This window comes from Centrocercus urophasianus, unplaced genomic scaffold (genome assembly GCF_019232065.1).
Source record: "Centrocercus urophasianus isolate 14NV4802_14NV808 unplaced genomic scaffold, USGS_Curo_1.0 seq_33, whole genome shotgun sequence".
NCBI lineage: Eukaryota > Metazoa > Chordata > Aves > Galliformes > Phasianidae > Centrocercus > Centrocercus urophasianus.
The window spans coordinates 3658622-3683666 of record NW_024884900.1 but is presented as its reverse complement, the minus strand read 5'-3'; the positions used below and the strand labels follow the sequence as shown (position 1 = coordinate 3683666).

At 46.0% G+C, this 25045-nt stretch overlaps 2 protein-coding genes and 1 long non-coding RNA gene across 5 annotated transcripts; 1 reads left to right on the top strand and 2 right to left on the bottom strand.

The window, feature by feature from the left end:
• Positions 1 to 122: 122 nt before the first annotated feature.
• Positions 123 to 16014, bottom strand: BLMH (bleomycin hydrolase). 2 transcript variants are annotated; one of them, XM_042830266.1, is made up of 12 exons: positions 15912 to 16014; positions 15507 to 15707; positions 14883 to 14992; positions 14086 to 14227; positions 12357 to 12445; positions 11179 to 11271; positions 7583 to 7738; positions 6942 to 7100; positions 6778 to 6845; positions 6270 to 6387; positions 4377 to 4446; positions 123 to 1118 (listed from the first exon to the last, which is right to left on the bottom strand). In XM_042830266.1, the coding sequence occupies exons 1-12, from the start codon at positions 15922 to 15924 to the stop codon at positions 967 to 969; spliced, it is 1371 nt and encodes a 456-aa protein (XP_042686200.1). In that variant the 5' UTR covers positions 15925 to 16014; the 3' UTR covers positions 123 to 966. The 2 variants fall into 2 exon arrangements, with proteins under 2 accessions (XP_042686200.1, XP_042686201.1); XM_042830267.1 differs by having other exon boundaries at positions 15507 to 15704; positions 15912 to 16003.
• Positions 16015 to 16167: 153 nt separating this feature from the next.
• On the top strand, positions 16168 to 23940 carry LOC122166571. Its single transcript, XR_006170832.1, has 3 exons — positions 16168 to 16278; positions 22496 to 22586; positions 23567 to 23940. It is a non-coding gene; the product is annotated as an uncharacterized LOC122166571 (long non-coding RNA).
• On the bottom strand, positions 16264 to 20437 carry TMIGD1 (transmembrane and immunoglobulin domain containing 1). 2 transcript variants are annotated; one of them, XM_042830416.1, is made up of 7 exons: positions 20329 to 20437; positions 20047 to 20146; positions 18802 to 19080; positions 18005 to 18280; positions 17228 to 17331; positions 16939 to 16967; positions 16264 to 16594 (listed from the first exon to the last, which is right to left on the bottom strand). In XM_042830416.1, exons 2-7 carry the CDS (start codon positions 20126 to 20128, stop codon positions 16591 to 16593), a joined length of 774 nt encoding a protein of 257 aa, XP_042686350.1. In that variant the 5' UTR covers positions 20129 to 20146; positions 20329 to 20437; the 3' UTR covers positions 16264 to 16590. The 2 variants fall into 2 exon arrangements, with proteins under 2 accessions (XP_042686350.1, XP_042686351.1); XM_042830417.1 differs by lacking the exon at positions 16264 to 16594 and having other exon boundaries at positions 16935 to 16967.
• Positions 23941 to 25045: the final 1105 nt, after the last annotated feature.

The window sequence follows — 25045 nt, the reverse complement described above, 5'->3', positions numbered from 1 at the left end:
AACTGTGTCTGCTTCAGACAACATACAGCAGCATGTTTCCTGTCCTCATACCGGCCCACTCACATTTGTTTGTGATTTCTCCAGTTCACCAGGGCTCAAAAAAGAAACCAGAGCTGTACCAGTCACTTAAGAAACTGTTTATTCAAAAGCTTCATAGCACCATCTTGTTTTTGAAAACATCCAAATAAAATGCAGCAATTAATTGGTTTTTTTTTTCCTGTTCAGCATGACACTAACTCCAGCCATGAACATTTATGGTTGTTCTTGCTAATGTAACTGAAAAATAGCGCTCCTGTGCACACAGACATGATGGGCCTTGATATGTGTTACCCAATCCTAGCTCAGTAACTGAAGAATAAAAACAAGTGAAACTGGAAACCTCAGGTTATTTTCCCCCCAGTGCTGCTGGAAGATAAGTTTTCTAAGGGTAAATAAGGTAAACCTCTAAGGTTCTGCAGTTTCAGCAATATGTACCCTTGAAAACTTCCTCCTTTAAGAGAATTAAAAAGGAAAGTGTATAAAAGACCTTGGGCATTCCTTTGTGGCATAAGATAGACCACAGATGGTTAATCTATAAGAATCTTGACATGTTTGTTCCAACACCCAGCTGTTAACACTAAAGAACGGCCTTTGACTGTCATCTTTTCTAGGGAAAACCCTGGTCAAAATGGTTCTACTTTATTACTATGCCAATTTAAAATGGATAAAACCAAACCACCATTGACAGCACTTGTAATAGACTTGATTTTTTTTTCCTTCTCCCTTTTTAATTTTGCAGAGCAGCCTGTCTGAGAGCTTGAATTCAGCCAAGTAAAGCGCTATTTCCCAAAGATCCTTAACTTACTTTTCAAGAATGTGGACCACGCTGAGGGCTTGGTCACACTATCATTTGGCTATGGCTTCCAACCACTGGGTTCTCTATTGCATCTAATCTGGTTGACCATTAAGAGGCAAATATTCTGGAGTTCACTTGGCTAAAGCCCCCATGGGGTCCCATGCAGGCAAAACAATGGGTTCTTGCTCCATCACTGCCAGGACGTCCTCTGGCACGTACTTCTTGTCCACCACAACTTCATACACGTACTCAGAGAACCAGTCGTCCGTCATGATCAGGTAACCTGGTGATGAAAACGGCTCGTTACAACAGAGAACCACCACCAACACAGTGAAACAGTCACACAAGTTTCACATCTGAACAACCCCTTAGGGACAGGTCACACTTCTATCTCTCAGGAGAAAGTGAACAAAATTAACTGACATTTAGGCTGAGCAGATGTATTTCGTGTGCATTAGAAGACTCTCCAAGAAAGCAGCTAGGAAAAACAAGGCCCAGAAAAACTTGTTTTAATTCATCTGTTAAAATAAGCATTGGGAATGCCTCAAAAAACTTACACTGAAAGTAAGGTTACCTGGTTCTCTGTCTTTAGAAGTCTTCAAGATGTTGGTAAAAGAGACATTTGCCCAGATGAATAACCAAATCATCTCTTGCTTAGGCCAAAATTTGCTGGCTTATTTGCAGTAAGAGGAGGAGGCTGCCTTCCCCAAATACAAAGGCATCCAAACCAGTTTTGCTGAACCAAATCTCAATTTTCTTCCTTAACATAATTCTTACTGAGAATTTCAGTAAACAATCTTTGAAGTGAGGGGGAAAAAGTCAAATTTAGAATACCACAGGCTTTAGCAGAAAGCTATCATTGGAAAAACTATTCAAAGTGAACTGAAAATAGAGTGGCAGTGATAAAGAAAGCATTTAGAAGACAGATGAGAAGGCTTTATGTAATAAAGTTTCTCACATCCTTATATACAGTATCATCACACAATCAAATGAAACAAGAAAATGTCCAAAGAATATGGACAATAAATGCATCTATCTACACCATCTTGTTTCTAAAGCAAGAGATCAGATAATTCCCATAAATTAAAAACCCTATCAATTGTAATCCGAGGTAGCAGCCATTTTGGAAGCACTGCCAAAAGGAGCTGCTTTGATTATTCTCTCTTCAGGATATGAGTTCTTGGGGCACACAAAAACCTCTCACTCCCAAGAGCCAACAAGTAATTGCACCCTGAGAGGATAATGAACTCTGTTCTGACATCCTGCATCTCAGAGCTTGACAGTGCTGATTAGGATCGCAGCGTCTGAACAAGAAGGAAACGTCAAACAGAACTTCAGAACATGCAAATAAGTGAGGGCTCTGTGAGCAGGGCTGTGCTCAGAGGCACAATGGAAGCCATTATCTGTTTCTTCATTAAAAGGAGATGTGTACTTTGCAGGCAGATCGTTTTGCTGCAACAGAACAGGATGCTGACTACAGGAGGAAGCTCCGCTCTGCATGGAGTTGGTCCCCATTTCTTTCACTTAATTCTCCAATGGAAAACATTAAAATGCAGCCCTGCAGAAGCAACAGGCTGCCAGATAAGGGAGAGGTCAGCCGAGGATGAATGGTCTAAGACTTCTTGCATAACCCAGCATCTGGGCATCTGAAAAGAAAGCCCTTGCAAAGTTCCTGAAGAACTTTGTCTTCCCCGCGGGGGAGTTAAGGTACAAGATCACAGAGCCTGCCATAATGAACTCGTGAGATTATAGATGCACACAAACAGATAAATCTGCAAAACGTCTCCCTGCGGAAGCAAGCAGTCAGTACAAGGGATGAAGGCAAAAGGAAGATGACTTTTGGCTGGAGGTACCACAGGAAAGCACTTTTTGTGCCAAAACAAACAAATGGACCCCTATCAAGTGGATGTGATAATGTGATTTAGTGTTTCCCTTTGAAGACCTCCTCCTTGCTTTGAGAGGAAGATATCCGATGGGACAAGCAGGGTTCAAAGTTTGGTAACACTGTATTATATCTTCAGAACAAAAGAATAATTAAGTTTGCCTGTCTCACTGACACAGTGCCAACAAAACACAGAAAGGAAATATTTTACTGGGAAGTGACTTTTTTACCTCAAAAAAAAACCCACAAAACAACCAATGTTTGTCAGCAGCTCTGTTCATTCCTTGAGGAAAAGTGGATTGGATTCCAAGAAACCCTTTTACAGCAGATAGGCATGTAATTACTAAGTATTTAGGAGAGGCACTGCTAGACTGTTCCCAGGGCTTCCCTTTCTCCAGGACTAGCAGCACCACAAGAATCCAGCTCTGCACACTCTGCAGATGCTAAGCATACAACTGAGTGCTTCCCAGATACCCAGAACACAAGTCACAGTTGTTCCAGCCCTGTGCCACGCAAGGAAAGCAGGGATCCTCTGGCATTTAGATTGCACTTACAGCAAAGCACAGGGAACCCTGTATGAAAAACACTCATTTCCTACCAAGTGGTTGTTTTCTGTTGTGAATTTAATGACAAAGTCTCTGGTGTTTTGTCACAGACTGTAATCTATCATCTTGTCCAATAGCAGAGCTAGGTCTTACTTGTATCTCCCACACCCAACTGGGCCTCAACTGGGATGTGCCAAGCTTAACATCATTCTTGACCTTTTTGTTTCTGATGTAGATTCTGGTTCTCCGTGCAGGACTTATCCAAGCACAGTTTCCCAGTAACTTGCAAGGCAGATAAGATAAAGTTCTCTGGCAGACTGACTCAGTGACACAGCAGGAGAAGCAGGACATGAACCTCCTACATCAGCTAGCATTGGATGTACAAGATGGAAAAAGCAGGGCAGGAAGAGGGGGAAGAAACCCTCTCGAGTTTCCTGTTTTGCTGTTTCAGAACAAGCTCTGCTCCAGCCATTTAGGCTGAGCTGGCTGACTGCAGAGCTCAGCAGAGCAAAGCAGGAAAGCTGTCACACTGTCAGACCTGCTCACCCAAGGGCAGCTGAGATCAGAGCTATGCCCAGACACAGCAGAAAAGCACCCCTCCAGCCATGCCCATACTGAGCAGAGGAGCAACTAGAAGCAATTTCCAAGCCACTGCTCAGCTGTGACTCATGTTCTGCCCACAGTGTCTGTCCATGTGCCATGCCAAGATGGCTACAGCCCTGCAGAGCTTACCAGTTCTTTCCAAATGAACAGCAAGGCAGGCTGAAACAGCCATCAAAAGGAAGGCAAGTTGATGCAGAAATCTGGTGTCAGCTGAACCGCAGGTGGATTGTTTTGGTTGCTGGTGCTTGTCATAGCAGGGAGGAATGGTGCAAGGATGCCATAGGTCATGTTTTCAGCATGGCTTTAGAAATGCAATTAGTCAAGCTGCTACAAGCCACTTTCCTTTTTTTGCTATTAACTGGAATAATACCTGGCAATTTTCTTGTGATCAAGGGTTGCCCATACACTGCTTAGAAACTATAACAAACCAGTCAGCCTTCCCCCTATTCACTTCCCTATTTCCAAACATCAGGTTGAGGCTTTGTGTTCCTGTGACTATGCATTGCTTTACCTTTATTACCACGGTCTTCACCCCAGGAATTTTCCACTCGCCACTTTTCAAAGCAGTCTTCTTGCCCATCCTGCAACAAAACAAGGAGATGGTGACTCAGCAGCCAAGGGCTATGAGAACTCACAGCAGCCACATCGAAAATCCAGCACCAGCAAATCAGAGCTCTGCTACCAAAAGCCTACAGCCACCAGTGAGTTTCAGACCATGGTTTATTGCTAACGATCAGAAAAAAATCTGAAGTATTCGTATGAGGAAATGTAGCCCAGGACACAGAGTGAAGTAAATATTGTAAAGGGATGTGAAGTTACACTGAGCCAAATTCCAACTGGAAGAATCTAAGCTGCCTTCTCTATCACCACTTAGGCACTGGGGGCCTTCTGAAATACAAAATGCATCACTTGCTCGAAGGAGGAATCAGAGAAGGCACGAGGGCAATAAAGCACCTGCAGCTTTCTTCAGAACAGCATTATTAGGAGCAAACTCAAGCACACAGATCTAGCTGTTGGACAAAGTGGTACAGAAATGTTTGTGTGCATTAAGGTTGTTGTTTTTAACCAAAAGAGACATTTAATCTGCATCAATGTTTAACCTTGTAGAATTGTAATGCTGTTTTTTAAATCTTCAATCCAAGCCTTCTACTGAGCAGTAAATCCACAGCAGCATTATATTTTAACTATTTATCAAAGCTTCTTTAGATTAAGCTCAGGTTTAATATTAGAAAGCATGTTCAAAGTGGAAATGAAGCAAAAGTAGATTATTCTTCAAACAAAGGACAGTAATTTCACTTAAATGATCATTTCATAATAGGCAGCATCCACAGTGATCTTAAACATCTTTTTAAGGAAATGAGGTCATGTTTTACACAGCTGTACACTTAGGCATGTGAAAGTACAAACTTGGAAATATAGACCATAAACTGTAACTCCAATGGAAGCCAGCAAGTGACTGGAGACGTACAAGCTTGAGTCACGAGTAGACAAATAGGTTTTGAACATGAGTAATGTATCTTGAAGATGCATTCATGCACAGTAAGTGTTAGGAACTCAGAATGCAGAACACAGAAATTTGTTCTGGATTGGAAAAAGCTGCTCAAAGATTCCTATGACTCAGCAGTCTGTCGAGTCCTCAGACTGCAGAGCTCAAGCAAACAGTTCCATGCAAGCTGCTGCTTCTCAAGCCAAGGTCATGTTGGACAGGAAAAGATCTCTTCAAAGCAACTTTAATAATAATGACAACTTTTGGAAATAATGGAAAGCATCAAAGCTGCAGATAACTCTACACTGGAGTATGAAATTCCCATTTCATACATTCTATATCTGCTCCTGGCAGCACTTTGCTAGGGATTCATCTCAACGTGCTTCTGCTAGAGATATTTGTGACACTGTATTCCCCCTCTAACTACAAGTAGGCCAGAGAGGTCATATGCCAATGAATGGCAGAAGGTTAAGACTGCTGCAAAGTGCCTCCTACTGGCTGCTCCAGCATTTCTCCCTTGAAAAAGGTGCATTAGACTAACCCATGCAGTGGGATAGGGTGGAAAATGCTTGCTACTTGATTTCCTGCTCAAAGTACCTCAAAATCTGTATTTAAAACCAGCTAAAGATGGTTGGTATCTCAGAAACTGAAGCAAACTTTTCCCTCTTCTCCAATTGGAGTTTGTGGAGAGAAGGAAAGAAATCCTTAACTCATCTAAAGTTCTTCTTAAGTATCTGTAATTGTGAACACAAGGCAAATAAGGAAACAGACAACCTAGGCCTTGCGTGCAGGGTGTTGCCAACATGCAGAGCTCTAGCAGAACAGCTTATACACTGAGTGAGCTCAGAACACAAACAATCTGCTCCAATACTCAAGTACATCTTTGCAGACGTCATAGTTTCAGGAGGCAGACTCTACCTTCTCCGAGACAGCTGTCAGCACCATGGCATGGGTCATCATGGAGTCTCCAAAGATCAACCGTTCTGCCTTGTTCATGTTCTTGACAGAGACACCAAACACCAGCTCGTGGTTAAATCTATTTGAAAGCCACATACACTGCATTACAAAGGATGCATGGAGGATTCTCCCCAGCATAACACAGAACCAGCAGACAGGCCAACAAGTTCTTCTAATCTCACTGTCAGGATAAATGCAAAAGACTGATGCCTTTAGGAGTTTTTCTCACCAGATTCTAAGCAATTCAAAGGGGTAAAAAATATCCAAATCCTTTAAAGATGTGCTACAAGAAATAGAGATTTTAGCTAAATGTAGGAAAAAGCACATTCCTGTTGCTTGAGTTACTTAAATACACTTCTTTTAGGTATACTTAACCAAAAATATGTACAACTTGGGTTTTTTAGGCAGACAAGGCATTAGGTCCTAGCCAAGTATCCACAATGACATTCTGTTTTGCTTTTCTACTTACATATTCAAGTCATTGATTCCCAGCTTGCCATAGAAGTGCTTTGCAACATCACAGCCAAACCACACAGCCTACAAATAGAAGGAAGAGTCACATCTAGGCCACATTCCAGTGAGTTTTACACTGCAAGAGTTGCACCATGTCGTTCACCAAAAGAAAACCCAAACCTCTCCATCCTTAATAGACGTTGCAGCCAGTTTTTTCAAGACATCAATAGGCTGGTTGTTATAGAGAGTCTTCCTCCCTCCTGCCATGTTGCCCAGGTACTCCACAGTGTACAGCTGGCAGTATGGGTTCTGAGGTCGAGGATCATTCACTAGACACACCTGCCAAGAAGCAAGAGGTAATAAACTAAGATGCAACTCAAGTGTGATCTTTGGGAAGTGAATCCAGGCAGATCTCAGACAATTGCTTTTGTCCAGTCTAGCAGTCTGCCCCATCAGCTGAGCAGCAGCTGGCTGAAATACCAGCTTGCTTCTTTCTATTTTAGTGTTACAAAGTTCGCCTCCAGCTGTGGCACAGGAGCTGTAAATGTTACTCCTATTTTCTAATAGCTGCCTTAGAACTTGTTATGATTGATTCAATCACTTCCTCTATTACACTGAAGTGCAATATCACAGCTAACCGAAGAGCACATCAGAAGAGAATGGGAAATAAACACTGAGCAGTCTGAATTGAGGGAGCTGAAACTGTCCTGCATGGTATCATTACAAGCGCAGACAGCACACTCACAACAGGGGAAAATAAGTTGCAGGCAGTTTAGCCATGAAAAGGTCTTTGCAAACCACAGCCACGCCACATCACCGACCTTGTCCTCCATGTTGAAGTAAGGCTTCACGTGCTCGTTGTAGAACTGCACTGGTGTCAGAGGACCAAATTTGTGATAGTTCTTCTCCTTATCCCGGAACTCCCAGCAGAAGGTCTCTGGGGGGTTGCCCAGGCAGGTACTCACTATTCTGAACACCTGCAGGGAGAGACAAACATCTGTGAATGTGCAGAAACATGTGGGTTCTGCCCCTGCTACCACAGCAATGCTGCTGAAGGATTTCTCCATGAGAAAACCAATTGGAAGGAAGAAATCTTAGCCTTCACCTCAAAAGCACACCAATAAGTGCACACACATCAATGATTTGCATCCAGTTTTGCAGACTAGATGTTGCAATAGTTCAAGAACCTGAATCAATCTACAGGGAACCAACAAATTGAACATACACTCCAGGTTATCCTAGGAATGAAGCAGACAAATTGAAAGCCAGCTCACTGCCCAGTCTCATTCTGATATCAGTAAGTTATTCTGAAGCTTCTCTGTCAGGAAATCTTCCCAGTGCAGGAGAGATCTGTTTCTAGAAAAGCTTAAACACTCTGCATTACTCGTTGTAAAGTGATTTGCCACATGCAGAGAGAAACCAGATCTTCCAATGCACACAAAGCAATTTATCCCAGTGTTTCCAATACTAATCCTTTTTTTCCCCCATGGATCTCTTTTTTCATTTGGATTTCAGCAATGGGCTTTTGTCTCTTTCCAAAATCCTACAACAATTTTCTCATCTGTTTTAATACATTTAACAACGCCTCCATTTAGGGTGAAGCTGACAGGTTATGCAACTTCACTGGAGATCCCCATCCCCTGGCTGCAGCTGACAGCTTTCTACTGCCTTTCTTTTACCACAACGAGGTGGAGATTTCAAGTTGTCAGCCTCCCTTTAAGTCAGGCTATGAAACAGTACTTTCTCACAGAGCTTGTAAGGCATGCTGACTTGTAGGCAGCAACCAGATGGCTGTCTCTGGGTATATTTAGCAGGACTTACCACAGACAACATGGGGACATGCAATCATATTTAGACAGGCTTAAATGTTTTATTGTAGCTGAAACTAGTTCCCTTCACCTCTGTTCATCCATGTCATCAGCACAAGTCTTTTCCTCGCAAAGAACCAACAGTGTTTAAAATAAGAGAAGGGTCATCAGATCCAAGCTGTGCTTTCTGCACTAGGATCCAAGGGCTGTGGTTTGTGCCAGCTTCCCCAGGCTGCCTGTCTTCACATTCCACCCTCACCAGCTTCCACAGGACTGGAGACAAAGCCTTTCCCAGAGCTACTTCTTTCTGGAGCCAGCTGGTCGGGCTTTTTTCCTTTTCATTTTAACCTGCATTAAATGTACACTGACTCCATGCCTTTATCCTGCAAGTCATTTTTCATGTGAAACAACATGCAATCTCAGTTGTTAACAGGTTTCGTGCTCCTTTTTAGTTCTGTGTTCTGAAGATGCATACAGAAAAAAAAAAAATGCCCAGAGAAAGGGCTTTCTATATTTTAAGCACTTTGTGTTGAGGGCAAAGCATGTGCAAATTTCAGGCTAAGCAGCATCCACTGTTTGGCTGTGTACAGGATGCAAATAAGGTTGCTCTTGCTCCAAGCACTTTAAGGAAAACAAGTGAATAGAGTAATTATGGGTTGAAATAAGGGTGTGGGCTTATGTTTTTACTGGAGGAACTCATTTATTTCTCAATAAATATGTTAAGGAGAGAATGTTAATCCCTAAACAACTGTTGTAAATATGTATTTTTGCACACGCTGCACAAAAAGTAGAGTTTGCTGTGGATACACCACATGGCCTCAGTTAACCCCAAGTGGTGAAGATGAGGTCAGGAAAACAAATCAAGAGGGATTTCTAAAAGGAGAGCAAAAAGCAAGAGAGCTCGAGGCAGAGGAAGGAAAGTGATGGAGGCACAAGTCTCAAATTAACATTGGCAGCTGTGCCTGGGAACGACCTCCCTCCCTTGTTTTTTCCACCACACCCTCTAGGGGACAACCCTCGATATCTCATGGACTTCCTCTACCAGCAGGAGACTTATTTAAATCGAAAGGTGACTGGTATGACTGTGGCAACAAGGAGAACCAAGATAAGGCAGAGATGTATTGAACCGTGCTAAAAAAACACAACACCAACCACCCAAATAACAGCGAGCAAGGAAAGGACGCTGCAGATAACGAAGAGTCTACAGAGGCAAACTGCAAAGGAAGAAGAAGTCAATCACAGGCACGGAGCTGATCTCAACTTCTGGCCTGCTGTGCTCTGCTTTGATAAGGAGAATGTTTATACAGCTCTGGAGTGAATCTTTAATCCTACGTTCCAGTACCACTGCCCAGTTTCAGCTCGTGCTGCCTTCCAGCAGAAGTGAGCTAAGATTTGATATGCAAATAAAGCTTCACAAAGGCAAGTTCTGCTTTGCCACATACAAAAACACACAGCCAGCTTCACACATGTAAACATTTGTTGTCTCACACTTCTCATGCCAGCATTCTTAAAATACACACCAGAGCACTTGCACACTCCAGCTACAATTTACTAAAGTAAATCCACTTGAGTTGTGCAATACTGCTGCTACTGCCACAGGAAGTATTGTGTTAACTACAGATAAACAAACATCACCTTATTGCAAAACAAATTATAATCTGTTAATGAGCCTCTGCCAGTTCCAAGATCCCTTATCAAAGGGCAACAAGCCCTCAGCAAATGAAGAGACTTTCTATAGAGAACTGTACATCACTGCCCTGGAAGATGAACAGCAGCCCTGGGAAGCTCCATCAGCTGCTGTACATTTCTTGAGACACCTAAGGACAGACATTGAAACCACTGCAGTATGTTTGAGAAACAAATGGAGACTTCATTTTCTGTTTTTTAACGTGTTTGGTCAAATACATCAACGCTCTGAGCACTTACAATTAATTTGGGCTATTTAAAAATCAAGTAGAAGGACTGAAGGACAAATGACACGTGTCACATTCATGTGAGCAGATGTAGAGCCAGGGTGACACACAGACATCAGCACTACAGACTCCTGTCAATTTAAAGTTAATTAACACAGACAAAAGCAGAAGCTGTGGTTCCTCCCTCTGCTGCCCCCCAGCAACAGATCACAGCCGGGTTCAGCCCTGTTTAGCTCACATCTTTACCACAACGCAGTGCTTGCTGCTGTTCTTTCCTGCTCTCTTGTGGAGGATCTCTGCAACAACACGTGTGCTGTCGGATTCTCATCTCAGAACTGTCAGAATGCAATTTTCAACCTGCCTCTTTGCTACTATTTAGAAAAGCCTGGTAGGGCATTGTTTTGATCACCATTCATATTTTTTTTATTGTGTGACAACTGATTTTTCACAGAAATGGATACATCTTCCTGAACTAAGTTCCAGCCTACCATACATAAATAGCATTTGTCTGGAAATACAAAAAGTAAGTAGCAAGCAAATAGAAAAGAGATGAATACCTCTAAGTGTTCTGCCATACAGAACACCCCTAGCTGGGCAAATACAGGGACTTGTTTTGCTTTATCCTGATATCTACAGATCAGTTTGACCAAGAAACCTCCTTCTACTCTGGTCTCCCCTTTATCACACTGCGTTTACCTCTTCTATCATGGTGTCCATTGCAGCACAAAGTTCTTCCTTATTTGTTCCAGTTGCCACCATGTTCCTCAGTCGCAAGCAGTACTCTCTCATCTGTTGAAGGAGAAGGTCATTTTATTTTAAGGTTATGAAAGGTGCTGCCAAATCAGTCTTCAGGACTTCCAACCATCCAGGTTGTAACAGCACCCATTTTACCCTTCATAACATTTTCAAAATCAAAAAGAAATCCACTTTGGAATGTCTTGTTAGATATTGAGTCTTTAAAATCAAGATTCTCATTTACATACAAGAAAACAGCACAGAAAAAAAATATCTACAAGCACCTGCAATTCAATGAGTATTTTCTAACTATTCTGAAGCTTAAGCCATCAGCTTCTCTTAAGGCTTGGCTCCCCTTGGTTCTGTAACATAACTAGTGCTGCAACATTCAAACTCATGGCCACCTCTGACTCACAGAGCAGACTGCCTCCGTACTGTAAAATTAATTCTGCAATTCTAATGCATAATTAATATCTTGGCTGATAAAAATAATGGAGCACTTCCCCACTGCATACAGAATTGCAGTAAGAGCAGCACATGCCGCCATTACTGTCATCATCCATAAGGCAGAGAAGCAGTGACAGGAGCTCCCTCAAGACCAGCTGGCCTGCAGTGTTGAAGAGAAGAACATCAGCACCACCATTACGTCTGGGCTCACTGCAGCAGATTTTGCATTATGTATTTCCAAAGGCACTTTCCTCTTAGCATATTCCTTATGAACTGGAATAATCAGAGCCCATTATAAAAATGCAGTTGAAGCTTTTTCATCTAGTCACAGTTACCTGGCCACCTACACTACCAACCTCCTGATTAATTCACTTCTGTAGTTTAGGATTCAAGCTACAACCACAGATCAAGCGGGAGCTTTTCAGAGAGTTGATAATTAGGAACAATTGCTACTAAAGTTATGTGATGCTCTCAAGCTACTGAAGCCTGACAATGGCCATCTTCTTCCATAAACACATTTTCCTGCTTCATATTTCAAGGTTAACTGCTATGAGTTCAGGCTGCCTTCTGAATAAAACGAGTTCAGTTTCTGAGATGCACTTAAAACTTCAGCCAATGAAAAGAAATGAAAGAGTATCTGAAGCAGGATCATTCCCACCCTTCTTTAATCGTAACATAAAAGCCACTTTTACCTTATGATTCAAGATCTCATTCATCCTTCTAGTAGCCTCTGTGGTATGAGATTCAGGAAAGTATTTCTTGGGAACAACACCATACTTTTCTGAAAGAAATTAAGTTGAGGGTTAGCAATCATTGCTGGAATGGGATCGCTGAGAGGCTCGATTCGTTCCATCTGACACTGAGCTCTCCCAGACTGATCAGTGCTTCTGAAGAAGCTCTTTCTCACTAGAAAAAGTTCACATGAAAATTAAGATCCTGAAAATTCTTTCAGAAAAACTGAACTCACGAATCATTCCATGTATTTTGTCTAAGTTTAAGTAAGTTTAAGATTCCCCACTCTCCTTCACTCAACATTGATAAAGCATCAGCAGTAACCATTTCCTACATCTCAGTACCAAAGACCACTCCACTCAAGGTTCTGGATGTAACAGCAGCAGCCACAAGTTCTCTCTGCCTTGTTTAAGTGTTTGTAACAGTGAAAAAAAGTCACCCCAGGCTTCAAAGAAACAATTTTCTTTTGTGATTCTAAACTTACATTATTGGCTTGTTACCTTACAGAGGCCTTCAATTGCATTATCATACCAATTAAAGCAGATGCTAGTCTAATTCAAACACCAGCACTAAGAGTAATGATGCTCCCTAAATTGCACCTTTGTAAGACCAGCACTGCCACATTCCATATGATTTCCCTCTCACCAATCTTTACATCTCCTTTCTTCAGGCTGCAAATCAGGGCAGCTTTGCTTCTGCCTTGAAGACACACCCTGGTCTAACAAAGTCTCTTCTTTGCCTTGTGCACTACGACTGCATGCATGGACACAAAGGCAACAACATCGAGTTGAGACTAAAGTAAAAGGGGACTGAAACTTACTACTGAATTGACAACTGGGGTATCTAATTATCCTGCTGATTTTGAGCTTCTATCAGAAGCAGCAATATGCAAAAATAAAGATCCTAGAGAAAATTTAAGCCTAATGCTTAGAAGATACAATAAGATCCTTGATTGAAGAAGGCAGCCACTAAGTGTCATGCCTTTTAACAAGCTTCCAGGTCTCATACTCAATTTCTAACTACTACAGATTGTCAGAGTAAGGAATCTTGAACACATCAATCACTGAGGCATGCTACAAGCTCTTCCTGCATGCCTCACACCTGAGGATTGAGTACACAGAAGAAGAAAACCCATCTTCATGGAAGTTCATATCTCTTTTCTCCCTGTGCTAACAACAGAAAGGTGATGGTTACTGGAAAGGAAGCATGATTAGAAAATAGGTTAGCTGCTTTTTCACATGGTGTATCAGAAGATTAAAGAAAACAAAGCTGGAAATCAGTGACTAAGTCCAGCAGAACTTACACAATTCTCCAGACTTCATCTCACCTGCAGTGCTTTCCATTAAATTCCATTTTCCATAAATTTCCATTAGCAGAACGCTCTGAGACAGACAACAACTTACTTTCAGGCATAAAAGCATAGAAGATGTAGTAAGCCTTACGCTCAGAGCCAACTTGTTACTCCTCATATTTACCTCAGTCATTTCAGGCTGGTTTTGGACAGGTTACAGTGAAAAGTATAAGCAAACCTCTACTTGAAGTCTTCTGCAGTGCCAGCTGCTCTATGACCTAGGAGATCCTACACTGTAGCATCAAGTATAGTATCAAACGTTGAGTGAAAGGAAACAATTTTGGATCATCTCCCAAATCAGTGCACAATTTAGGACTCCCAGCACCCAATTCCCTTACCTATAATGTTAACCAACATATCCCACTGGCCTCCATCATTTGTGGGGTTAGAGAGCAGGAATTGCACCAGCCTTCCATCTATGGGTTCCTTTTTCTGAGCTGTTTCCACAAAGGCATTTAGAAAGTAGTAACAACGTTCAACCTACAACGAACAGACAGGACAAATCTCTGTGTGATACACGCATGGACTCGTTCCCATTCAGTATTCAGTTCTTTGGAGCTAGATGAAACTATCTGCTCATCCACTAACACGCTTGTTTTCCCTCTCCCATCCCAGGTCTTAACCAAAAGCTTATTTCTAGTGCAGACCATGTATTTAGAAGTGAGTTAGTACAGAGCTCGAGGGCAGAGGAAACAGGAAATGTGAAACAAGTTATATAACGAAGCCTGGCACAAACAAGTGCTAGGTTTTCTCAATTTCCCTTCAGGAAAAAAGCAAACAGCTCCCAGATCAGTAGGTGGCAAGCATGACTGAAAGAGAGCTCCACAGAAAATTACAGTTAGGCTTAGGCTTCCCGCTGGGCCTACCATAAATAACTTTTAAAATACTCAGAACACTTGAAAGACTTTTACTACTTCAGAACATTAACATCTTGATGACTTCCTCCTCAAGCCACAAGTCTCACTTTGCCCAATCTTAATTTCAAATATATATTTAAAAATTTCTGGTGGTTCTTTGCACTCACATTTTCTTTCTGGATTATTCAGAGAGCCCAGCTTAAGAAAAACTCTGCCCCACTACTAAGACTCAATTGTATAAGCATTCCTAGCACAGTCTGTGGCCTGCAGTACTGTACCTTGTCCCAAAAAAAGAGATATGACTGGCTGAATTCAAACTCTTCAATGTTGTACTTCTTCATGAAGGGAAGACGCATTGCATTGAGGCAGGAAAAGATCCAACATCTCCCTGAGGTCAAAGAAACAAGAATTAAACTGCAACGCTTGTATTCAGAGCTATGTAAGGGCTTAGAGCAACACCATGAATTTTGCATTCCATCTTAAGCATTTGGACCAGTGCCCTGGCCAGCACTGTAGGTTACTGAATAACCAGTGAGTTCAGAAGTCCTGGATGGACTTGATAATCTTAGTGGTCTTTTCCAACCTTAATGATTCTATGTTCCTATGAACCATGCATGCAGGTCTCTCAACTGCTTCCATCTTGCTCTTTACAGAAGGGAAAGAGGACCAGAAGGCAGATATCACCCTGCTGCAGGGATTCCATGTCAGATCACCCACAGAACTTCCAGCAGCTGCTCTCAGAACTCACTGCCACCAGAATCCCTCCTAGAGCCCGGCAGTGAGCCCACCCTGCCATGCCCAACCCTAAACAAAGCTCCTCTTGATCTGAGACCTCCAGCAGAGATTCCTACACCCATAGGGAGGTAACCAACCACCCCAGGTGCCCCAAAGCCCCCACTTACCAGAATTCTTCTGGTTGGTGACAGGCTTGCCCTCGGCGGGCACGGCGTGTTGGAAGACCTGTATGGTTTCCTGCACCACCTGCCGCTGCAGACAAACCTCCAGCGGGTCGCTGCAGGTCGCCACGTTCTGGGCCAGCAGGAACTGCGGCTCGGCCCGCAGCCGCCGGGTGAAGGCCGCGGCCTTCTCGGTGCTGAGCCCTGCTGCAGGGAATGGGAGGGGGGAAGGGGAAGGCAGCATAAGCGCCCCGCAGCGGGATACAAGACGACCCCAGGCCCACAGCCCCTCGCGGGCTTTCATCACAGAGACCCCACCCCAGAGATAAGCCTCCCCCCTCCCCAGGCCCACCGCCACGGTGAGCCCACCCCCCGTGGACGAGGCCCCCCACACGTGCGCCCGCCCCTCACCATGGGCATTCATGGTGCCGGAAAGCGGAGCGCCGCACAACAGCTGAACCCTCCCAACGGGTCGCGCGCGCCCCGCCGGAAGCGGCTCTTATAGCCCCGGCACCGGAAGCCGGAAGTGGGGCCCGAGCCGCTCGACGTTGAGGGTGGCGGTGGGAGGGGGACGGCGGGCGGAGAGAGACAAAAGGCATCGGATTGCGCGAGCCGAGCCCGCCGAAGCTCGCGAAGCTCCGCCCCCTTTCCGCGCCGCGCCCTTTTCTCCAGAACGTTCGGCGCCGCGGTCTGGCGCTCATCGCGATGGTCTGCACGGAGCGCCCTGCTGTCCCGACAGCAGCGTGTGCACCACAGACTCGAGTTAACGTATGGCACGGTGCGTTTATTGGTGGTGAGGTGCAATCCCGAAATGAAGCCGAAGGGCGGTCGGGGGGGGAGGCAGACAGGCTGCGTGGCCCGCCATCAGCGCGGCATCCCAGGCTCGGGGTTGCGGGACGAGGTGCGGCGGTCCCTCAGCCTCGTGCCCCGTGTCTGCGTTCTGAGCAGTGATTGCGATCAGCAGCTGTGAAATGATGCTTGTATTGTCACAAAGCTCGTGTCTGGAGTTGTGTTTCGGTGCCTAATCTGGTGCAGGTGTGCCACCACTAAGAATGGGGTTTTCTGGGTATGCAAAGCTTCCCTGCCATCTTTACCTGCAGCAAAAGGGAACAACGTGGAAATTCACTACCAGTGGAGGAAAAAAAAAAAAAAAAAAAGCCAACGGCTGAATTGAACTCAGCTCCCAACGGCTGTGGCTGCACACACAGGTGAGGTTTTTCCCCCTGCACGGAGTGTTTTCCTTTCACTTTCAAGTGTGTCACTGCCCTGTGTCCCCACGTCCCAGCCCTGCAGCTGTGAGGGGTGACAGCAGCCATCCAGAGCTGCAGCGCGGCAGGGCAGCATGTGGGTGCTATCATGTTTTGCTAGAGCTTGAAGAAGGGGTTCCATTCAGGCCCTTATTCTGGGAAGCTGTGTGGTTGTGCGGTCAGATACTTACAGGGCTGTTTCATTTGTTTTTTTGAAGCGCTGAAAAGAAAGAGAGAATGCTGTTACTGTCTGTGTTTTCTGCACAGAGAGGTATTATTACTGAGCTCTTGCACATGTGTAATTCACTCCCCTTAAAAAGCCTGAGATTTGATTTATTTGCTAGTAATTCTCAAGGAGCTGATATTACACAATGGCTCCCTAGCACTGGAAAACAGCACTACAAAGCATCCCAGAAAAGGTGGAAAATAAAAGGACATTGAAGCATTACGTTTTTCTTAAGAAACTGAGTCTTTGCATACCTTAAATATTTTGTCTTTCTGAGCCACGATTCCAAAAAGCACAGTGAGTGCAACCACCACAGCAGCAGCGATAACAGCTTCCGTGGGGAAAACAGGTTTTTTATCTATGAAGAGGGAGAGGAGGTTGACTGTTAGATTGGTGCAGTCACATAGTAAAGTCATCTCACAGAGCTGGAGAGAGGCACGTTTCTGTGTCGGTGAGTGGAAGGAGGAATTGAAACGCTGGTTCCTGAAGTAGATTCCCCAGGGTGTGGGTGTCTAGCTGTGCCACCCATAGCCCAGCTTTCAGGACATCCATAGGAGTGATGGGCAGTGGGTGCCTGAGTCTGCTGGCTCCCTGAGATGTGGGGACCCAGCCCAGCTCCCTGTAGCCCATGGAGGCACCATAATTTCTGGAGGACAGCACAGCACCATTGCCGTAAGCAGCTTGTTTCTTCAGCTTGACAGAACAGCGTGGTTAGAATAAGAAGCTTCAAGTGAGACTTAAGGTGCTTGAAAGCACGCTTGGATGTGCCCTGTCATCATGGGAAGTGAGAAAGTGGGATGAGTCCACTTCAGGTCACACTTGCCAAATGCTTTTGAATAACAGGTAAAGCAGGATGGGCCTTCTCTGGTGCTGTGCAGGCAGGCACAGGTGCACAGAGAGCTCCTTGCTGCGCTCAGAATTTCATGTGGGAAATTTCCATGATGTAAACCCACTCACAGTGGGTTGCTGCCATTGCAAAAGCCAATGCAGAGCTGGCGTTACAACTTAATGTTTAGTAGTAACTTTGTTACCTTCAACTATCAGGTGGATATCCTTACTGCTGTCACCGCAAGAAGATTTCACCTCACAAGTGTAGGTCCCATTGTCAGACTTTTGTGCTTTCTTGATAGAGAGCTGGAAGGTCTCACTGTTCTGGTACACCTGGTAGTGGTCTTCTATTGTCAGGATGGTGTTGTTCTTGTACCATGTTGTTTGGCCTTGAGGGTTGGACTTGGCACTGCAGGACAGAGTGACGTCTTTGCCTTCTTCAACACTGATGGTCTGATCTTCACCCACAGAGGGAGGAACTGTTCAGAGTAAGAGCAGTTAAAGAGGTCATTCCTGTAAGTAAGTAGGTTCCCTTTTCACATCAACTGCGACACCATTTGTAGGGAACCTGCTTTAGTAGGGGAGTTACTTTGACGATCCCCTGAGGTTCCTTCCAGCCCCTACAGTTCTGTGATCTGAGCACACATGCTGTCCTGTGCCCCATCGTGATCCCCATGGATCAGCCGGGCAGTCATGACATTTACTACTGTGCCTTTCCTGCCCCGACTTGCATCCTTGAGAAAGAGTCTAGGTGGAGGCAGGGATGTAGCCAGAAAATCTTACTTAAAGGGCCCACCCATTGCCTGTAAAAGAGGCATTAGAACAGGCTGTAAGCACCACTGTAGAAAGGGAGTGACTTATCACGTGAGCTATCTCCTCCTCAGCACATTTTTTCCCGGTGAATACAGTGCACCAGGGTACAAAACCATCCTGCCCTCAGCTGAGCACGTGGGGTGGGGCAGAGCCCACCCAGCCGTCCCACACTGATAGCAGCACTCACAGCGGACGTCCAGGACCACCGAGACCTGCACGGACTGGTCCCGTACCAGCCTGCACGTGAAGGCAACGCCATTGTCAGACTCAGAGACTGGAGAGATGCAGATGTTGCTGATGTTCACTTTATTCTCATCTTTCAGATCCACTTGGCTGTCTCCTCGGTACCAGCGCAGCTCCTCGGCTTGGCTCCTGTTCTGTGCTAGGCAGGACAGGGAGGCGAGAGACCCGGGTGATGTGATCAGGGTGAAGTCATCGTTGTAGTTATTGACAGACAGTTCTACACCTGCAAAAGAAGGAGAATGAGGGCATTTAGGCGTCCTACCCTGCACCCTTTCCACAAATGCCTGTGGTTTATCTAAGCCTTGAGCTTGGAGGAAACAATCAGAGCGTTAGGCTTCAACATAACGCTCCTCTTTCAGGTGGGACTTCAGTTTCTAAGATAGGAAGCAACTTTATCACAAATTTCCCTTCATGGTTACTTGAAATCAAAGTGAAAGTTTTGCAACTGACTGCATGAACTCCAAAGCCTGGCTTATGATAGATAACAGAGCATCTGAAAACCATGTCGTGGCACTGATAATGTAACACACAGTGAGAGAACACCCTGCCAGCAGTGCCCACCCTCCTGCCGCAAATCACTGTTGTAGCATATCTGTGCCAAGAGTTTTTGTGCCCACAGTTTGGTGTTCTGCTTTTTGGCTGGAGCTGAACGTTGTATTAAGCTGTTTGTCAGCTCCTCTGCTGCGGCCAGAAGGTTGGTGAGTCACAGTAAATCTAACGTAGAGCCTCAGGATGGATTAAATGGGAAAACAATATAGGGAATAAATTTTTCTGTCAAGCTGGAACTCTCTAATTTAGCCGATGTCATGAATGAATGAGCTGAAAAATGCATCTCAGAATAAAAGGCAGTGTGGTCCTGTGAGTACAACAGCCCAGAGCACCTTGTCTCCCCCTTGGTATTCCCAGGCCAAGTGCATTGCAGTTCTCACTTCATGGAGCAGCTGTGAACGCGGTGGCCTCGTCGTTCCTGTGCAGCTGACTGAAATGCTGAAGCTTCCCCATTCCCTGCTTGGCTGCTCTCAGAATCGGAGGCCAGTTTTTAGACAGTCCTGCAGGAGTGATCTCCAGAGCATATGAAGAAAGGGTGCTGCTATTACCTATCACCTCAGGCAGAACCCAACCCCAGCCAGTTTCACCTGCCAGCAAGATGGAGTTTGGACAAACAGTGCTGCGTTTTTCCATCACTTACCTGTGGCTATGTGTGCCAAAAAGCAAAGCACGAGGATGTGCACTCGGCAGGAGGCTGTGAGTCTGCTTCTCTGTGCCATCATGGGGAGCCCAGCTGGTGCCTGCCAAAAAGAGGCAGGGTCACTGCATTGACTGCAGCTGTTGGGAGCCTTTGGTGGCGCTGGGTTGGGGTCACCACGGCATAAACTGAGCCAATGTCTTGCTTTTCTCCAGGGGGTATTTTTGTCTTTGGCTGCTGCTGCTTGAGGTCATCGTCTCTCAGTCTCTGCCCATCCCTGCTTACCTTGGGAAGAGTCTCAGAGAGGTGGCTTCTGAAAAGAAATGTGCAGCCCTTCCTCTCCTTATTTATAAGCTCTGATTTTTAATGTTTTATGGTAGCTCCGTAAGAAGTGAATCCATAAAATGGGTTCAAGGCCACATTTAATTCCTGCATTTCTGAGCTCCCAGAACACTGAAGAGAAGTTCTTGCTGGGCTCTGCTGGCTTTTTATGAGTCTTGACAAGACAATGAATAACTAAGGAGAAAGTTCCTGCATCAGCCATAAAGACCTCCTGCCAAAAATAACACTTCTTCCCTTTCAGCTTTCTGGCTGTTCACGCCGCTGTTTCAAGCCATAAGAATTGTGATTCTGTGAAGCATACCCTAATTATCCTCTGAGGAGACTCCAGCTGCCCCTTCCTGCCCCATGTCCTGCTGCTGGGTCCTTCTTAGGCTGCGGAAAGAGAAAATGCTCCGGTTCAGACTTTGGACTGGCAGAGCAGGGAGCAGAGACATGCCCTGTAATGCTGAGTACCCTCAGGGTACACTGTGCTTAGCTCAGGTCACTGCTCTGCAATTATATTTCATGTGAAGAAGGAAGTTTACAGTAGGTGAGGATGTAAAGGATGAAAGAGCGAAGTTTGGGGGGGTATTTTCAGTCTATAAGCAAGAGCGAGGGAGAGATCATCGGGTAGCAGGGAGCTTGGTGGTGACACAGGGCACAGCATTGAATGGGAGCTGGGGGAAAAGTGTATGCCAGGTTTGCCCCAGGTGTGTGTGATGGGCAGAAGGATAAGCTCGGGTTCATTGGGTTTGTGGCCGTTGAACGATGGCAGCGCTGTTTTGCAATGGCATTTGAGATGTGCTGTAAGAAGGGAGATTAGAAAAGCAAGGTGTTAACTTGGCCAGAGATACGGGAAGGCAACAGTTTAAAACTGATAAGGAATTACTTTCGCAATGACTTTCTACATATGTATTTTTATATAGGGCTTAATTATCTTGTGGGTGTCTTAATTACCACCATGATCTAGAGTGGGTTGCATTATCCACCTTCTCATTATGCTTAGGAGGGACATAAGCTTCGTTCCAGAATGCAAAGCAGCCACCAGTGAGTCAGAGCGGGAGGGTCCCCTTCAGAGGAGCCCCGTGGCTGTCCTGCAAGGAGCCAGCTCTGCTGTGTGCTGTTTGTGTCAGGGAGGGCTCCATGGGCACGGGCTGGAATTATCCACTGGCTCCTCCTCGCATCCTTATGGCAACAGTACACCAACAAACCCCAAATAAGGCTGTTCTTACGTATGATTCTGAACAGCCCCAAAGGGAATAAATTAATAAATGCCATTCTCTTCGGGTGTAACACAAGCCTTAGAAACCTGAGAAGAAATGGTTTAGAACGTGAAAGAGACTGTTGGCTGCGTTACCCTCCAGCTCAGAGTCAGGGCAGTGTGTGTCCCAGTCTGCCCTCAGTGCCTCCAGAGGCAGAGCACTGCTCAGAATGCCCTGGGCTGTTGCTGGCAGAGGGTTGCTCTTGCAGTCCGGGGCATCCCAGGATGCACACAGGTGTGTGTGAGCTGGGATTGCCTCTCTGCGTTGGCTGGCAGTGCCTGTAACTGGCTGCAGTCCTGCTGTGCTGGTCCCCCAGGCTCTGCCCCAGGCTGCTCCTTGTGGTTCTCCTCTCCTAATCCCTTTTTAATACGTGGTGCCACATGTTTTGCAACTTCCATTGTTTAGGAACACCCAAACCCAGCTCGGAGCAGGAGAGCAGGGCTGCCAGGGAGTGCTGCTTGGGCACCCTCTGCTCTGTGCTGCCTCCCACAAACCCCATTTTCCCCAAGTATGACGACTGGAGACGTGCCCTGCTTTTGCAATCAGACTCAGCCCATATCCCACATACTTTCCACTATTGGCACAGAAGAATCTCAAGTTTCGTTGGTTTTTTTTTTTGTTTTTAATATATAATTTTGCTCATCATCATATTTCTCGATCGTCCTTAAATAAAAGGTCACACTCTCTGGCACTGAATGCAGAGGAAAGATGGGCAAGTTTTAGCCCTGGGGGAAAAAGAACAAGGAAAAGAACCAACCCCTGCGTGAAGGTTGGAGGGTGGCGGGGGCCACCTACTGGCTGCAGGCCGGGGCCGTCGTGCTGTGCCTCTCTCATAGCTTTAAGCAGATCCTTGCAATCATTTTTTTCAGGATCGTTTCAACTCCATCTCCTTGAAGTGAGTGCAAGAAACCGAGCCGTGTCCGAGGAGTGCAAGTCTAAGTTATACTGCAGAACAGCAAGGTACTGGCCTGTGGATCGTGTGCTGTGATTGAGAGCACCCAGAGACTGCAGAAATTCTCAGGGCTGTGCACAAAGGTTCTGCCAAATCACTGCTGTCTGTCACCAGCCTCATCCCTGATGCTCCGGGTTGTGGTCAGTGCTGCAGGTGTGCCCACAGCCACCAACCTGACTGAGAAAACTAAAGGCAGAATGCTGGTGTGGTTGTTCCCGTCCTGCTCTGTGAAATAGGGTCCCAAATAAAAGCACATGGGAAGAAAACTTGGTGTTAAATGAATAGTACAGGTATCTGCGGGAGATAGATGTGAGGTTTCTGTCTTAAGTTCCACTTCAATTAGGAAAAATGTGTTCTCAGAGTGTGCTGCAGTGGCACAGCTGCCCAGGGAGGTGAGGGAGTCCCCATCCCTGGAGGTGTCCAAGAACCATGGGCACTGAAGGCTCTCCACTGACCTTATGGGGTGGGTTGGGGTTGGACTTGGGGATCTGAGAGCTCGTTTTCAACCTGAATGATTCTGTGATTCAAGTTTGGTCCTTGTATCTTCCCAGCAAGGTTCTGTTCAGTAACTTTCCACTTTCACACACAGTAGCACTCGGGCAGATGAATAACACCAATCCTTTGTTTGCATCCTCTACTCATGAAACTCCATTTTCAACCCAATGGCAGCAACTCCAAGGCAGCCTCCTGCCCAGCAGGCTGTGGTAGCAGAGATTATCTGCAAGGTCCCCATGACTTTGTTGTTTTTCTGAACAGAAACAAGCTGCCACTGATGGGCTGAAATTCAAGGGATTTTTGCTTCCTAGGGGAAACCAAATGTACTGGGGTTGATGCCAAGTTGGGTGCCTGTTTCTTGCTGGATTTAGAAGCTCCCTTATGGCCAGTGCGGGAAGTTCCCTGGTGTAATTCCCCGATCTGCTTCTTTTTCAAGACACTGCTGTGCTGTGGTGCCCTTCAGCCTGGACCTAAGGTATTTTTGTCTGCCTAGGAACTATCATTGCCAATGGGACTTCTTGGAAGTGCACTGCTGGAAAATCAAGTGCTGATTTGATCCTGTGAAGACCTCCCAAACAACATCAGCAGTTTGAACTTCCCCACTGCGGAGCCGTGCCTCGTTCCCTCTGTGAGCAATCTGCAAAGACCAGGCTGCCCCATCCTGCCTGATGGGGAACCACTCCGAGGAAACCAGGGTGGTGCTGCAGTGCAAAAGGCTCAGCCCCCATGAGGAGCAGGAGGTGTTGTGCAGGTCAGTCCCTAACCTGCAGTCTCACCCTGACTGCAGGTAGAGCTCTCAGGCTGGCTGGTGGGAGCTTTATTTGTGCTAGCTGATGAGAAATGACGAGAGCTCAGGCCTCTGCCACATGCTGCTTTTACAGTTGGTTTGTTGAAATTCCAGACAACTGGGCCTTTTTCAGCTAAAAAGGGAAATAAGCTCAGTTATTGTGTGTAAATCCAAAGCAATTTATTTGTAGACTGAGGATGTAACCTATGTAACTGGGACCATTTCTGAAATTGCTGAGTTCCCCATTGATGTTCCTTCTCCCTTTCAGTTTAAAATGCCCTGATGGCCCAGGTCTTTCAGCTTTCCTGGGAACCTCTTTGATAAATAATCCCTGTTCCCTGCTCATCTCCCTCCCAGTGACCACACAGCGTGGATCAACCCTGAGAAGGAGGAGCTGATTTGCTCTTCTTTTCCTCAGAGCCCTTTGGATGCTGTGCCTGCTGTGATCTGTGGTGCAGCAGATGGCAAAGATCTGCACAAGGGATGGATGTTCCCCAAAGGTTGCAGGTTTATGAGCCACACTCAGCTCATGTATCCAACAGGAAACACTGGAGCTGGGAAGTAGATGTGTGTGGAAGATAGCATTGGGGATTTAAACAGGAGTTGCTGAGACCCGGTGTTGGAGGTGACCCCTTTTTTATATGGGCTGCAGTGTGTTTTTTGCAAAGTTCTCCTTGTTATTCCTGATCATTCCACCTGCCTGAAAAAAAAAAAAAAAAAAAAAGGGAGCAGCAAAGATCTGATCAGAGGAACCCCCCAAGTATTATTGTCTGTCTTTTCAGACGCTGTCCTGCAGTGGCACCCAGCACGGCTGTGATTCACATCTAACTGCACTGATGCCCTCAGTGCTCCGGGCCGGCCGGTTCCCCGCAGTAAGCCGGGGCCCCGGGGCGATACTCAGCCCCTTGTGCACCGGGGCTGTCAGTCCCCAGACCACGCTTGTTTGCTGCTCCCCTGCCTCGCCTTTCCCTTTCAGGTAGCACTGCGCTGCAGCCCCGCCGTTCCGTCCCGCGGCGAGAGGCGCTCCGCACGAGGCCGGGAGCGGCGCGGCCAACAGGGGGCGCCACATCGCTCCGTCTCGCCCCGCCCGCGGTGACGCAGCGCCGCCCTCCGCTTCCCGTTGGCCGCTCTCCGTCTCGCCCCGGCCGCTTCACCCTCGGGCCGGCGCTCATTGGCCGGCGGCCG